The sequence below is a fragment of the Conger conger genome, chromosome 15 (genome assembly GCF_963514075.1).
Source record: "Conger conger chromosome 15, fConCon1.1, whole genome shotgun sequence".
NCBI classification, from domain to species: Eukaryota; Metazoa; Chordata; class Actinopteri; order Anguilliformes; family Congridae; genus Conger; species Conger conger.
In genome coordinates, this window is record NC_083774.1 from 8,429,598 (window position 1) to 8,446,723 (window position 17,126).

A 17,126-nucleotide genomic window follows, 5' to 3' on the forward strand; every position below is an offset into this window, starting at 1 on the left:
ATAATAATACATTTTATTTATAGAGCGCTTTTCATGATACTAATAAAAAAAGATTTACAGATTTTTTCATGATTTACATAAAAAAGAACACCATTATTAAAATACAATTGATGCTTCTCATTCAACCATTCACACACACATTTGCATACCATTTGGCTGCCATGCAAGGCACCAACCAGTTCTTGACAGATATACAGCACAGAAAACATGATCTGGGCAAATATTCATGTTTCAGGGCCTCAGGGCTGATGGCTTAGACATATAAACATCCTTTAATGACAATAAGGGATATTTGTGTTTTATCACAAGACTAGATTTGGTCAATTACAGCCAAAAGCTGTGTTTCTCCTGCTTCAAAGGCACTATGGTTAATTCATCCAAAGGTTCGGCATGCATGCATTGCATATTTGCAATGTTCATATTCTCCTCCAATCCAAACCCACTTCAAAGTTTCATTTGAACTCTATATGACCACTGGTAGTCGGCTACTGAACTTTCTCAGTTGACTATCACACAAGTAAATGTATGAGATTATACAACACTATATTCTAATGGGAGTGACTATAAAGGATTGTCAATAAAGACATTACTTTACATTAATGGCATTTGGCAGATGCTCTTATCCAGAGCGACGTACAACAAAGACAGATGTATCATGATGTTTCTTTCTGCCCTTGAGCAGCTCTCCCTGTGTACACTGGTAAATGAACTGTCACTGATTGGACCTGCCGTCTCATATCTTGGGGTTCCTGAGTCTGTTCCTGGGCAGTTGGTCACCACATCAAAACCCAACAACAGCTCAGTTACGAATTGAATAGAAATTGACGAATGACTATCCCCTAAATGGACACTAGAGGCCAGCACTTACCAATAGTACAACAACGATGATGTCCACCATAGAGATAGACTTGCATTAATATGTAGGCTTTTACAGAAAATACAAGCGCCCGCCATATATATTAATTCAAATCTTTCTAGCAAAATTATTGCACCTTGAGGGGATCTGCAAATGTTTCCCAGGGATAGAGTGCTGCTTGGCTAATGGGTGAGTGAAAATGGGGGTAAGTAACTAAGACTGTTTGCTGACTATAGGCAGCTAGCTAGCTAACGCTGGGCAGCCAGCTAGCTAACGTTTGTGGTGTTTCATCTCCAGATGTTTGCGTAACATCATGATTATATATTTTGCAAAACCAGAGTCGAATAACGCTAGAAACGAACAGCTAGCCTAGATAACCTAAGCCACAGTAACAGGTTAATCGATGAATAAGTTGTAAAACGAGTGCCCATCTAATGTCACTTACAATAATGTGAATTTCATCAAACAACCCGTGACACAGCCAGTAGCCATTTAGCTAACGTTAGCTAGTTTAGCTAAAGTATCTGCCCTGGCTAACGTAAATATACGGTCAGAAACGAACACAGGGCTTTGTTATTGTAGCCAAGCTAACGTTAGGTCGTCTGAATTCGGTAGCTTATGGACCCATTTATTTAGCTACAATAACATAGCTTTACTAATTAATTTGACCTGACGTTAGCTAGATGGCTTGATAAATCACGTTGACAGTTTGTCTTATGTGACAGTGTCATGCTTAAATGGTCCCCTCTTAAATATCACTTTTCAGTTCCCTAGCTTGTCCAGTCTGCGGTAATGTCTGAAAGAAACGGCTCGTATTCTGATGTTCTGAAAATGCATCTGACGAATATTTTGGAAGTAGTTGCGATGAAGCGATAGCCTAGGTCCCACTTGGGGGCAGTAACGGGTTCACTTTGATCGAGTTAGGTTGTGTTGTTTTTTTGGATCTGTTGCTGCACAGATTAGGCCAGGGCTGCCCAGCCCTGTTTGCTGGAGATTTCACTCGAACCATAACAAAGCACACCCCATTGAACAGTCAGAGATCTCGTTGAGCTGCTGTTAGTACAATCGGTGTGCAAAATTCGCCGGACAGTAACTTTATATCTCCTGGAACAGGTTTAGCAAAGCAGTTCGACTTAAGACCGTTCTAGCCGATCGTCATACGTGTGCAGAAGAATTCACACCGATGATTCTTTAGTGTTGACCCTTTCAGTGATTTACAAATCCATGGGTGCGTCCCAATACTCAGAGAAAAAATATGTAGCTATCCTCCTTTCATCTCATTCTCATATGTGGAAGTATGGGGGGAGGAGATGAGTGGAGGAAAGGATGATGCATCTTTCGGAGTATTGGGGCGGACGCACCCCATATTAACCTGAGGACAGAGTACATAACGCAGTTCTGTGTTAAAAACGATTCTATTTACTCGATGAAAGGAGTTGTCCGTGCTCCATGGTCAGTCTCAAATTCCATAACCTATGAATAGCTTTTATTGATTGAATCAGAAATAAAATCCCAGCGTTAGCTCTGCCCCTGTTCAACTACATACTCTTGAGTTGGAGCTCACTCGTTGTGTGGATGTCCTTACAGCGCTTGTGTGTGTAGCTGATGAGATGGAATATGATGAGCGACTTGCCCGTTTTCGGCAATGCCACGTCAACCCCTTCAATAGAGGCGAGGAGGAGGGTGCCAGGGAGGACAAACATGCCCCCCAACATGGTGAGTGCCGGACAAAATCTGCCCTGGCTATGAATAGGTACAAATCTGTTAATTTACCCCAAGGCAGTGATAACCGCACTGCATAATTGAATGTACCTTGTTAACCTGCAACACGCAGACTGATGTATAGAGCTTTAAGTTATGCTTTAATCGACATCTATATGATTAATTTGTTTGTTGCATAACATTAGAAGCGGACTGGGTTGTGCTTAGAGCTGCTTCATTAAAGAGTGACTCATCGATCATAACTGGGCATCAGGCATTCTTCACAAGTGAAACAGGAAGGTTAGCTGTGGTGAACCACTTCCTTCAACATCAGGCTTGTTATTTGACTGCTCTGTCTCCCGTGGGATTGCGTGTTGTGCTTACACTTGAGCTGAAAGGCAGTGTGTAATTCTCTGGAGCACTCGGTAGCAGCAGCGATAACGACGACAGCACCTACTTCTGTTCTCTTCTTATCTCTTCTGGCGAGATTTACTTAGATTTAACTGTACACCATGTTGTGCTGCGAGGTGTATGCAGGTACCTGATTGATGTGTGTGTGTGTGTGTTTGTAGTCTGTTTTGAGCTTTGAGAGGACAATCAAGTAAGCACAGTAGTACTATTTTGAGTGTTTTAATGCTCTAGTGATCAAGTGTTTTTTTAATATCACGCACTAGCCTGTGCAAGCAGAGGTGAAAACAAAGGTTCAGCTCCTTTTCATGTTGTTTCCTGTAGACACAGATTTGGTTTGACGTGATCCTTGAGAATGCCGTTTTTCTTCTTCTCTTTTCTAGTCTACCGGGTGTTTCTGTTCCTGACTGAGCAGTCTATTTTTCTGGCTTTTAAGCTTGACCATTCTGTAATGTAATGTAATCTAGCCTAACATTCTAGAATGTGTATGAAAACGATTGAATGAAGGAACCTGATTCTATTATGGATGCACAGTGCAGTTGTTGTTGGAACTGTAGCCAGCATATGTGTGGCTGTTTCTCTCTCTCTCTCTCTCTCTCTCACACACACACACACACACACACAGTGTTGCTTTGAGTGTTGTCACTCATTATTGATGTTTCTGAAGTTATCGTTAGCTTGTTCAATATTCAGCGTTTCTGGGGGCTGAAAAGGCTGTAAAGTTGCACCACACGGTGTGGGGGGGGAAAGGCAGGTTTGCTCTGTGGGAGAGGCTGTGCTGATTTGTGCAGATTAGAAAGCCCTGCTGAGCTGACTTGTGATGGCCGTGTGATCAGTGTGCTGACTCTTCCTCTGCAGAGGTGAGGCCTGAGCTGTTCTCCACCGAAGCCAAAACTCAGACCGTGGACCGCACTATGGACCTGGGCCTAGCAGAGGACCACTTTTCTCGGCCTGTGGTAGGAGCGTTGGGCCAAGGAGCCCTGTCTTTGTGTCTGTCTATCTGTCCGTCTGTGTGTGTCTGTTTGTCTGTCTGTGTGTCTGTGTGTCTGTCCGTCTGTGTCTGTCTGTGTCTCTGTCTGTCTGTCTGTCTGTCTGTCTGTCTGTCTGTCTGTCTGTCTGTCTGTCTGTCTGTCTGTCTGTCCGAGTGTCTGTCTGTCTGTTTGTGTGTGTCTGTCTCTGTCTGTATTCTGTCTGTCTCTGTTTGTGTGTCTGTCTGTCTGTCTGTCTGTGTGTCTGTCCGTGTGTGTCTGTCTGTCTCTGTCTGTCTGTCCGAGTGTCTGTCTGTCTGTCTGTTTGTGTGTGTCTGTCTCTGTCTGTGTTCTGTCTGTCTGTGTTTGTGTGTCTGTTTCTCTGTCATATCCACTGCAAGACCTCTCAGATAAAGGTGTGGGTATATTGGGGGTAAATTTCAGTTTTAAACTGTGCCAGTATTGTTTTATGGGGGCATTACAGCAGCTCTTGAGGTTGAGTTACTGGACTGTAACTTAAACAATAAAGATGTTTACCAGACGCTCTTATCCAGAGTGACGTACTATGAAGTGCAGATTAACCCATTACATTATATTAAAGGCATTTAGCAAATTATCTTCTGTATGTGTGCTCCAGTGATCCCCAGCCCCTTTGCTAACATTCTTTTCCGCCATTACATAACATTACATTACATCAATGGCATTTGGCAGACACTCTTATCCAGAGCGACTTACAGTTGATTAGACTAAGCAGGAGACAATCCTCCCCTGGAGCAATGCAGGGTTAAAGGCCTTGCTCAAGGGCCCAAGGGCTGTGCGGATCTTATTGTGTCTACACTGGGGATTGAACCACCGACCTTGTGGGTCCCAGTCATGTCAAAATGTGTGCTTATTAAGGTGTATTTCTGGCAAAAGCCTTCCTGTGGCATTTGTAACATGCAAAGGTGGTGTTTGTAAGTTGGATGTCTTGACCCTGTTCAAACATTCCATTTTTCAATATAATTAAAGATGAATATAATGATTAAATATGAATGCACAGTTGATGGGCCTCTCACAGGGCACCTGTTTGAACAATAACGTGCAGAGTAACTGATTAACTGGTCAGCAGGGTGAGTCATGAGACCATGCATATGCTCGTCAAACGAGCGTTCAGGAAAGCAGTGTGGAAAACGTCAAGATACGCTTCACACACAAATGGATTTGGAATGGAAAAATTGTGCAATGATAGGTGGGGAAGTGAAAACACCAACAGATTTTTTAATGAGCTTAATTAGTTTTTCATTAAAATTAATTTTTTGGTTTGTAGTTTTTGTCAGGTGGATGTACAGAGGCGATTGGCTGGGGCAGCCTGTAGTCTAGTGGCTAAGGTGCATGAATGGGATCTGGAATGTCGGTGGTTCAAGTCCTGGTGTAGCCACGATAAGGTCCGCACGGCTGTTGGGCCCTTAAGCAAGACCCTTAACCCCACGTTGCTCCAGGGAGGATTGGCCCCTGCTTAGTCTCGTCCACTGTCAGTCGCTTTGGATAAAAGCGTCAGCTACAGAACTGTAGTTTGTAATTGGTCCTGACGCGTGAAATCACGCCGTGTCTTCGCTTGTCTCAGGGTTCCTTCGTGGCCTCCGACATCGAGCAGCTGAAGCTGGCCATCGAGGAGTGCAAGCGGCTGATCCTGGAGCTGCCCGAGCACTCTGAGCGACAGAAGGACACCGTGGTCAAACTCATCCACCTTCGGCTGAAGCTGCAGGAGCTGGAGGTGTGGTGGGGTGGGGCTGTGCGCTGGGTCGTACTCTCACAACATTACACCCAGCCTGACCCAGCACACACTCACAACATTACACCCAGCCTGACCCAGCACACTCTCACAACACTACATCCAGCCTGACCCAGCACACTCTCACAACATTACACCCAGCCTGACCCAGCACACTCACAACATTACACCCAGCCTGACCCAGCACACTCTCACAACACTACATCCAGCCTGACCCAGCACACACTCACAACATTACACCCAGCCTGACCCAGCACACTCACAACACTACACCCAGCACACACTCACAACATTACACACAGCCTGACCCAGCACACTCTCACAACACTACACCCAGCACACTCTCACAACATTACACCCAGCCTGACCCAGCACACACTCACAACATTACACCCAGCCTGACCCAGCACACACTCACAACATTACACACAGCCTGACCCAGCACACACTCACAACATTACACACAGCCTGACCCAGCACACTCTCACAACACTACACCCAGCCTGACCCAGCACACACTCACAACATTACACACAGCCTGACCCAGCACACACTCACAACATTACACACAGCCTGACCCAGCACACTCTCACAACACTACACCCAGCCTGACCCAGCACACTCTCACAACATTACACACAGCCTGACCCAGCACACACTCACAACATTACACCCAGCCTGACCCAGCACACACTCACAACATTACACCCAGCACACTCTCACAACACTACACACAGCACACTCTCACAACATTACACCCAGCCTGACCCAGCACACTCTCACAACACTACACACAGCACACTCTCACAACATTACACCCAGTACACTCTCACAACACTACACCCAGCGCACACTCACAACATTACACCCAGCCACTCTTATGGCCCACACGTATCCGCTTTCTCTTCCTGGTTTTAGTATCTAAAATGCCCACAGATGGGTTTTTTGAACCCCCCCCCCCCCCTCCGGCTCCTGTGGTCAGCTCTCTGTGCTAACATTTATCAACATCGTCTGATTGCGGGCATCAGTTTGTTACAGTTGCACACCGAGGACCGGGGTTCGATTCCCGTTCCTGAGTTTGGCCGGCTCTTATGGTGCGGCATAATTGGCTCTCTGCTCCGAGGGAGGGACTCAGCAGGGACTAGTAGGATCACCGCATGCATGCACCCCGGTGTGCCTCAGAATTACAGTCGCAGGCTGTGAGATAAGACGGCTTGAAGAAGGCGTGTTGTTCTCCCACTGGGCCGCCGATGGGACAGGGTCGTAAGCGGTGTCTCCCCAGCTAACACTAATTGGATTAGATAGGGTACAATTGCCTACCTAATTGGGAGAAAAAGGGAAAAATGTGAAGAAAGGCTTGGAGAAAAAAAAAAAACAGCATCTGATGATTATGCAAAAACATGTCATATCACGTGGGAAATAGTTTTACAAATGATTAGAAAAATAGCAGTTGGACCCCTAAAATATGCACACCTCTCCCAAAATTAAAAGCTCAAAAAATATGTGTGGTCCTTTAAATCCCACTTTTCCAAACTGCCATCTTCAAGCACATTTTCGTGAAATAAACTTAATTATAAAGATGTCACCAAATTGTCACAACAGTACATCGCCCAAAGGGATTTTTTTTGTCTGCTTCCTCTGTCACAGTGTTGCAATTGCATCCCCTCGGGAGGTTTCAACATATCGAAAGTGACATTTGAAACTTGTGGGCTGCATCATTACTTCCCTAAATTAAACACTAAAGCCCTATTGTTTAATTACACATTTTTTAATGTGTTGTTACATTAGAAGCAAGAAAACAAATATTGTGATAGAAAGTATTTTATTCTGTTCTTCAGTGGTTTGCATCTTCAGTGGTTACCCTCTGTAGTCCTGCTGGGGTAGTGTTTTAATTTAGCTTTATTGTCCCGAAAGCAACAAGGTTCTGCCTACTATAGGAGGATGGGTCAATTTATCAGTGCTTTTGCAAGTGGTGAACTTGAAATGCATATCCCTGTGACATGTTTGTTCTCATGTGTATGTATATATCATTCATGTATATATAATTCATATATATGTTTATAAATATATGTATATATAATGGTTACATACAATATATGCGTTACATCAGTCAAATGTTAATACATTTGAAAAGAGGAAATGTACATCTTTATGTTGTGACTTCGGTATTGCTGGTTGTACATCTCACTGCTGACCAAGGAAGCCAAGCATAATTATCTTTTCAAATCGTGTTGTCCACACGTGTGAGGAAAGCAGTGTCTCTGTGGTCTCTCTCCAGGACCCAGAGGAGGATGAGCCCAACCTGAGAGTCCTCCTGGAGCACCGATTCTCCAAGGAGAAGAGCAAGAGCGTGAAGCAGACCTGTGACAAGTGCAGCACCATCATCTGGGGCCTGATCCAGACCTGGTACACCTGCACAGGTGAGACCTGACCACTACCCCTGGCTCTCTCAGTCCTTCAACTGAGAATGCACCAAGTGGGAGAAGCCAATGGATAATGTTGGTGGCAATATAGCGATATGCATCGGCCAATCGTATATCGCCTAACTGTAACCTGGTTTAGTGCCTAGCATACACGACAGTGATGATTTTGCCATTTTAAAAACTAAAGAATATCCCCAGTCTTTGTGAGATCCCTGCACACGCCCTCCCTCCAACGGTCCTGTCATAAGAGATGGCCAGAGATTTGACTGCAGCTCTCCTGATCCAGTCTTAAGTGAGAATATCAGACTCACTTGATTTTATTGCAAGGCTCATGTAGTCTGAGCAACCATAGCCTGTGAGCGTTCCTAGGATAGAAATATCGGCCGTTTTTGTAAGGCATGATCAATAAATCTGAAACACTCTCCACTATTATGATTTGCCGATTGTTGATGTACAAGTAGATATTTTCCCAAGGTCCTGTGCCCTTCATGTAGGAGCCACTTCCCACAAGCTGAGGAGTTTTCATCTCCCCTCCTCACGGCAGAATCTGAGCACTGATTAAAATAAATGAGGAAGAGAAAGCGTCACCAAGCAACGGGAACTGCATTTAAAACCATCGCCCAATTGGCTGATGTCTCATTCTCAGCCAAACCAGCTGTTGCCGGGCAATTCTAGCCTCCAGTGTCATCATATTTTCACTTGTTTGTAATAGGGCTCAAAGGTTTAATCTTTCTTGATAGTTTACGGAGTGAAAACTGCCCCGAATTATTAGCAAATTAATTATAAACTGGAGTGCTAACGACTGCATATGTATTTGTATCTTGTATGATTTGACATCTTAACAATGGAAACTTCTTTTTTTTCTTTTTTTTTTCTTCCCCCAACCCCCACCCCCACCCCCCCCTTCAAGGTTGTTACTACCGTTGTCATAGCAAATGCATGAACCTCATCACGAAGCCGTGTGTGAGGTCAAAGGTCAGCCACCAGTCTGAGTATGAGCTGAATATCTGCCCCGAGATCGGGCTGGACAGACAGGATTACAGGTGTGCAGAATGTCGGACGCCTGTGTCACTGAGTGAGTGCTTATTTAACCCTGTCCTTCGACTCCTCTCTGCGCTCAAACGAGTACCACTGTCACTCCACGACCTGCTCGGGGTCCTGGCACGTCTCTGTTGTCGTGACGTATCGTGACGTATCGTGACGTATCGTGACGTGTCACATTTTGATTGCTGTAGTGATCAGGCACTGAGGGTCCATTCCTGGTTAGCAATGTACGAAACATGACACTGGCTCTGCCATTTATATCTATAAATGTGCAAACTTGACCATTAGTTTTTGTATTTGTATAATGCACAGATTTCTGTGTGTGGGTGTTGCAGAGTCTGTTGAAACTATATGTGTGTATAAAACACACAATAGAAAGAACAGGTTGTGCCTCAGTTATGACGAAATAGTTGCATTTCCATTGCTGAAACAGGAACCGGACTGTTGGCAGAAGCTAAGCAGCTAAGTTTTGAATGTCATTCAAACGTTTCCAACAATCAACGTGCGATACGTCACGATAAGTCGTTATGCGGAAGGACCCCGTACAGGTCGTAGGCCGACACTGCCCTTCCTTTCCCCACAATGTCCCACGATGTCCCACAATGCACTATGTTCCCTTCTCCTGCACACCCACTGACGTCCCCTTGTAGATTGTAGCCGGGGTCCGTTTCTCTCAGGCTTCAGTAGCCTCTTACAGAAAACAGGCTCTCCTGCTGACATACTGTTCCTCCAAACCGGCCAGGAGTACAATACATGAGGAAAATTGATCATTTCTAGCTTTCTCCAGTTTTATTACATTACATTAATGCTATTTGGCAGACGCTCTTATCCAGAGCAATGTACAGTTGATTAGACTACGCAGGAGACAATCCTCCCCTGGAGCAATGCAGGGTTAAGGGCCTTGCTGAAGGGCTTCGTGAACTGCTGTGCGGCTATTATTGTGGCTACACCAGGGATCGAATCACCGACCTTGCGGGTCCCAGTTTTATGATTTGAATACAGTGATGAGATGATAATTCCATGTTTGTCTCGCTTGCTTTCAGTAAATTCAGCGGCAGGTACGTTTATGGTTATGCTGTTTTGCCCGTGTACGGATAACGGCTGGTGTTGACAGATGTGTGTTGCGTGTGTGTGTTGCGCGTGGTGTGTCTGTGTGTGTGTTGGCTCCAGGAGGCGTTCCCAGTGAGGCCAGGCAGTGTGACTACACGGGACAGTACTACTGCAGTAGCTGCCACTGGAACGACACTGCGGTCGTGCCAGCGCGTGTCATCCACAACTGGGAGTTTGAGCCCAGGAAGGTCAGGCGCCCCCCTGCTCACTCAAAGCGCTTCTCATTTCCTGCTGGTAAATGTGCACGCAGTTTCCGCTGATTAGCTGTGGAAATCCATAAGGGTGCGGTAATAGGCTAACTTTGTGTGATGAGGACTTGAGGCTGAGAATGTGTACAGACCGCGTTCAGCTTTCATTTGTATATTTACTGAGGTGGGTGGTTATAATGTGTGAATCTACTGTAGTTTATGATGATTGGGGCTGCCTGTGATGTACAGTGCAGTCTAAGTATTTGGACAATGACACTTTTATTGTTTTTGCTCTGTATTCCTGCAAACAAAAGGTTGTAAATGGAGCAATCACTATGTGGTTAAAGTGTTGCCTTTCAGCTTTAGTTTGAGGGCTTTTTCATCCATATTGGGTGAACCTAATTTTAGGAGACCACTGGAGTACAGAGCGAAAAAAAACAAAACGCTGTCCACATACTTACGGACTGCACTGTGTGTATGCAGTGGCAGGCGACTGACTGATGGTTATATGTTCATATGAAGTGATGTGTGTATATGTGATGCCAGTCAGAGAGGGTTCATATGTATTTTTACAGAGGCGGTTGTAATGTGCAGTGCTGTATGGCGTTAGGTGTATGTGTCGGGGAAGGCTGTGGTACATGTATGCACGGGTGAGTGACTGAGGTACTGTGTGGTGTTGGGTGTATGTAGGGGAAGGCTGTGGTACATGTATGCACGGGTGAGTGACTGTCATTTCTCAGCAGGTGTGCCGCTCCTCCATGCGTTACCTGGCTCTGATGATGTCCAGACCCGTGCTGAAGCTCCGTGAGATCAACCCGCTGCTCTTCAACTTCGTGGAAGAGCTGGTGGAGATCCGGGTGAGCGCCTCCACTCTCCTGATAAAAAATGAGTCAATAAATAACAGCCTTAACAAGAATAACATACTTAAAAATAACAGCCTCAACAAGTATAACATACTTCAAATAACAGCTTTAACAAGTATCTTATTCTTATATTTAAGTTTAGCTGAGAAAGTTCTTTCAAACTTACAGACTACACACTTCTTTCAAAATTTGCCAATGGGGTGAAAAATTGTCAATTGTCAACAGTATCTTAAAACAAGCTAATATTTTCTACTTGAGGAAAAAAAAGTCTTCTTACAGGACAGCCATTTTTTGCAGTGCACATGCTAATCCGATTCTCAGCATAGGTTTTTGGTACCGTCTGGCTCTCTGCACATGGGCAGAAAGAGAATTATTCTAAGGGAGATTTGTGTGAAAGAAAAGCATTTTGACATTTTCAAAAGCATTTTAACACAGGCAGTTATTTTGCAAAGAGCAGTGACGTAGGTTTTTTAGAAAAGGTCCTAACCCCTCCACCTCCATCTCCGATGGTCCGCTGTCTGTGGTAACATTTGGCAACGTCGTCCAATAATCATGCAAAAACATACGTCATGTCACTTGGGAAATCGTTTTACAGACAGCTTTGAAAAATGGCAGTTAGACTCAAATATCCATACTTCATACATACTTGAATCAGTGTGGAACACAAAGGGAAAGCTCCAGGTTGATATGAAAAGCTGGAAATATGTGTGGGTGGGCCTTTAACATTTTCAGTCTGCTGGGAGGTTCCTGTGTCAGCCTTTCTGACTATGAAAGTGGCTTCCAAGGAATGTGGGATTAGGTGTTTGTGAAATGCAGTGAGCTTCTACAGAGAGCACATTGCCCGGGGGGAGGTAAGGGTGTGGTCTTTGTTTATGTTTAATAAAGTTACTGGATCCTCTTTCAGAAACTGCGTCAGGACATACTTCTGATGAAGCCGTACTTCCTCACCTGTAAGGAGGCCATGGAGGCTAGGCTGCTGCTCCAGGTCAGTGTGGCTTCTGGGAGACAGGGGCTCTTTACCCTCTTTCTGCCTGGAGCTCCACCCATCAGGAGAGGCTAGAAAAAGAGGCTAGGTAAAGGTAGCGAAGACTGGGAAACTGAGAATGTGAGTTGAGCAAATGGAATGGTCCTTGCCCTTCAAACGTCAGTTGCAGACGTGGAAGATGGGGATGGTGGATCCACAGGTCGATCATTTATACGGCAGGCTTTCTGAAAAAACATTTCCGCAAAGGATGCGCTGATGCTGTCGTAGCTGAAAGGCAAGATTGGGAGTTCCTAGCTTCTACTACTAGCTCCCAGAAGGAATATTTTAACGGGTTGGAATGTCCTTAAAGATGGCGGAGCTCAATCCATGTCGTGGTCAGGAGCAAGGAAAAGGGGGGGGGGGGTTTGAATGAGCAGTTTGAATGAGTTTGAATGAGCCCTGGAACTAATGATCAGAGATGCAAAACTTTTTATTTATACTGGCCCGATTTCAGGTTTCATGTAAATCACAATGCACCTGACTCTTCACGGTGCTTTGTTTATGATTTGATAAGGTTTTAGAAAGGCCGTTTAAGATTTCAGTGAGTCAAGTCACTGGGCAGGAGAAAGGAATTGCAACCATTTTAGATAACCCAAGGACTTGTGAGGGTCACGCTGGCTTGGTTCAGACTGTTACATGAGCGCCACCTGCTGGTGACTCATCATAGGGAAACGGATGGTAATGCGTGGCAGACACTGCAGGAATGACCTGGGCACTACAGGGGCTCAGTCACTGTACAGTATACACTCAGTGAGCTATTAGTTAGACCTGTACACCAGCTTGTTAATGCACATATCTGAGCAGCCAGTCATGTGGCAGCAACTAAATGGATAAGTACAGATGTAGTTCAGCTGTTTTTCAGACCAAATGTCAGAATGGGGAAGAATGTGATCGAAGTGACTCTGACCATGGAATGATTGTTGGTGCCTGAGAGGGTGGTTTGAATATCTCATAAACTGCTGATCACCTGGGATTTCTAGAGTTTGCAGACAATGGTGCAACACCCAGTGAGCAGCAGTTCTGCAGGCAGAAACACGTTGTTAATGAGAGAGGTCAGAGGAGAAGGGCCAGACTGGTCAAAGCTAACAGGAAGGTGACAGTAACACAAATAACCACACATTACAAGAGTCGTATGCAGAAGAGCATCTCTGAATGCATCAAACCTCTCAGTGGATAGGCGACAGCAGTAGAAGACTTAATAATTCAAAAAAATAGGTCTAATAAATACCGAGTAAAGAGCTCACTGAGTGTATGTTGCTTTGTACATCCAGAAATAGCATGGCGTTTTAAATGCAGCTGCTGTATACTAATGATTGATATATTAACGTAACAGTAGATTTAAAGGAACAATAGGTAATTTCGGACTTCTAACGGTCAAGAGAGGAATAGCAGCAAAAACTCGCTCAAACCACAACACTGTTTATCCCACCCATTCCCTGTGAATGCACTGACGTTGAAACGCCATTGGCTGTGGCAATTGGAACCAATTTTCAACCAGTGAGCTTGAATTATTGGACAGCTATACGATGTTTTGGTACAGAGTGCTGGCCCGTCAACTGCATAAACTGCAGCAATGGTCTTGTAACAATGTTTTAACACAAAAATCTTACCTATTGTACCTTTAACTAGTTTATAATTTTGGTACCCTGCGTGCTGGGACAGCCTGTGAGCGCTGTGGGACCCTGGGGCAGGGTGGGGGCACAGACGCGTCTCCTCCACCCAACCCTGCTGTCACTCTTCTCCCCTCCCGACAGCTGCACGACCGGCAGCACTTTGTGGAGAACGACGACATGTACTCCCTGCAGGACCTGATCGACATCTCCAGCGGACGGCTCAGCTGCTCCCTGACGGAGATCCACACCACCTTCGCCAAGCACATCAAGCTGGACTGTGAGGTGAGAACGCAGTGCTCCGTGCATTGCTTTGCCCTCAATGGCAAATTTATTTATTTATTTTTACCTTTTACTTGCCCTCTAAACTGAGTGTTGCTCCAATGGACCTATTTCAGCTAAGATTGCCTTTCCCAAAAAAACCCTGGACTGAGAGGCAAAATATAATTAGTTATTGTGTATTTGTGAGTGAAACAAAGAGGAAAAAGGGAGCAGGTGAGCCTTGAACCCTGGTCTCCTGCACAAGAGACAATCACACTTATGACTGCACCAAATCTGCTGGCCAGAGCTGCCTTTTTTATATGAGGCTGCTCTTTAAACAAAAAAAAAAACAAAAAAAAACAAACAGAAAAAAAAGATTGATTAGCAAACATGTAGGCATGAGATCACAATGTGAAATGACCCTTTTTTTGCCCCAATGGCAAAAAATATAGCTGACTGCACAGTGCTGGTGTCTGCCCTTGTCTGCTGAATAGTCTGTAAGCACACAACACAACAGTGAAATCCACTATTGGATTTGTCCTATGCAAGCTGTTCATCGTAGCTACTGCACTTAGGTATACTCGTTTTATTCATGCTTGCATTACATTTGCCAAGTGCTTTATTGCTGCTTTTGTTTGTTCTCCTCAGATGAATCAACAGGGTTAGAGATACATGTGGTCACTTCTAACACTTGGAGCTGTCCTTTCCTCTCGTGCACCTGTCCCTGGTGATAGTTATGCACCTTGTTGTCCGTTGCTCTGGATAAGTGACTGTAATGTAATGTGATGATGTGTCCTCTTCCACACAGAGGTGCCAGGCTAAGGGCTTTGTGTGTGAGCTGTGTAAGGAAGGAGACGTGCTCTTCCCCTTCGACAGCCACACCTCCGTGTGCCATGACTGTTCCGCTGTTTTCCACAGGTCAGTGCATGCGTGCTCTAAATGGTTGGCATTTATATAGCGCCTTCATCCAAAGCGCTGTACAATTGATGCTTCTCATTCACCCATTCACACACCGATGGCGATTGGCTGCCATGCAAGGCACCAACCAGCTCGTCAGGAGCATTTAGGGGTTAGGTGTCTTGCTCAGGGACACTTCGACACAGCCCGGGCGGGGGATCGAACCGGCAACCCTCCGACTGCCAGATGACTGCTCTTACTGCCTGAGCCATGTCGCCCCCAGCTCTCCTCCCACACTCACACGCATGCATGTCAGGTTTGGTCAGGGGCGCACAACTCCGGTCCTCGAGGGCTGCTGAGTGTACCGGTTTTAATTCCAGCCAATTGCCTTATTTTTAAATTTGCTCACAGCTCTATAAATTGAGCATAGTAAAACAATTAGGATACACTTGCAGTCTGCAGCAGTAGCCGATACTCATACACATATCAGATAAGATGTGATTGAGTCAGTTAAATAATTAAGACCAGAAGTTGGCACAAAATCCTGAAACGGATGTGCACCCCTGGTTTAGGTGTACTCCTGCCATTGCCCTTGACCAAGAGGGCGCTGCACTGTGGCTGCCCACTGCTGCTAAGTAACTAGAATGGGTCAAATGCAGAGGACAAATTACAGAGTTATTGCAATTATATATATTTTTTTTTTTCCCCGCTCTGGATAAGAGCGTCTGCCAAATGCTACTGATGTAATGTAATGTAATTGTGTAGTGATTCTTCCTCACAATCACTACTGTTTCACCACGTTATTTCTTTAGGGACTGTTACTATGACAACTCCACTACGTGTCCACGATGCACAAGAATGACAGAACGCAAACACGACCCGGAAAATCCTCAAGAGGCTTGACCCCTGACTCCTCCCCACCTCACTACGGCGACTGTCCGTAGAAGAGGACGGTGTGTTTTTGCTTTTAGCCTATGCTACAGTAAGATGAACATGGACAGCTTTTCACCTACCATAGTTGTGTTCATGAGCACCTCCGCAGTAGTCGATACTGTGGACCCTGCATATGAAGGAAGAGTGTTCCAGCACTGATCACAGGAAGGAAAAAAACGGGTAACTAAACGATCATGTTTGGTAGTCTTTTGGGCTCTTCTGTCAATAGAAGCTTGTACAACACTTAAGTGTCTCCTGGGTCAGATATTTATGACAGTCACATGTGCAAACCCAGTTCTTATAACCAAGTATACTACCTTACCAGTGAGCTTTGACTGACATTTTTGGTTGCTATGGCTGGACTCACAAGTCTTGAAGATACCCTTAACTGATAGATTGGACTGCAAAAACATACTTGTATAGTTGTATAACCCATGTATTGCGTAAAACTTTCAAATGAAGGCTGTATTGAATATTGCCATATTCTTAATTAACCTTTAGAGCGTGGCTTATTTTGATGGAAGACATTTAATAGTCTAACATCAGTGGCCATTTTTGATTTAAAAATAACATTTTTCCCCCACTCTAAATATTGGATGTATAGCCAAAACCAGTGGTCAGAAATAAGTGTATTTACAATATGCATGACATTTTTTGGTTGACTTTTGGCTGCATTTAACTGCTTAAATTTGGTGCAATATGCATTCTCCCTCAGGGGAAGCATAGTTTGATTAGTTGAGGATGACTGATGACAAGGCAATCTTGTCGTACAAGATGGGGGTATTTTGACGTTATATTATTTGTTTTAAAATAATATTTGTGTTTGCTGTATTGTTTCAGCATGGACTCTTCGCCTTCGCCAACACCCCCCCCCCCCCCCCCCGGTTTCTGAGTAATTTACTATTTTTGTGATGTTTTATTTCGTGTAACTGCACTGTAATAAATGTAATCATGTATAAGTAATGCATGAATAAAGTAATGAACAACGCAGAAACTGTCTCGCAATGATTTGGGAATAATTTCGCAGGTCGTGTTTTTGTTTTTCTTGCAACACTGCATTCCCATATCA

At 44.7% G+C, this 17,126-nt stretch overlaps 1 protein-coding gene across 4 annotated transcripts; it reads left to right on the plus strand.

Annotated features, from left to right (window-relative positions):
• The first annotated feature begins 895 nt into the window (after positions 1 to 895).
• Positions 896 to 17,051, plus strand: def8 (differentially expressed in FDCP 8 homolog). Of its 4 annotated transcripts, none has more exons than XM_061222389.1 (12): positions 896 to 1,061; positions 2,444 to 2,572; positions 3,824 to 3,921; positions 5,537 to 5,686; positions 7,983 to 8,124; positions 9,038 to 9,202; positions 10,342 to 10,469; positions 11,210 to 11,326; positions 12,237 to 12,317; positions 14,111 to 14,251; positions 15,036 to 15,145; positions 15,937 to 17,051. In XM_061222389.1, exons 2-12 carry the CDS (start codon positions 2,467 to 2,469, stop codon positions 16,025 to 16,027), a joined length of 1,329 nt encoding a protein of 442 aa, XP_061078373.1. In that variant the 5' UTR covers positions 896 to 1,061; positions 2,444 to 2,466; the 3' UTR covers positions 16,028 to 17,051. The 4 variants fall into 4 exon arrangements, with proteins under 4 accessions (XP_061078373.1, XP_061078371.1, XP_061078372.1 ...); XM_061222387.1 differs by having other exon boundaries at positions 896 to 1,045; XM_061222388.1 differs by having other exon boundaries at positions 896 to 1,045; positions 11,213 to 11,326.
• Positions 17,052 to 17,126: the final 75 nt, after the last annotated feature.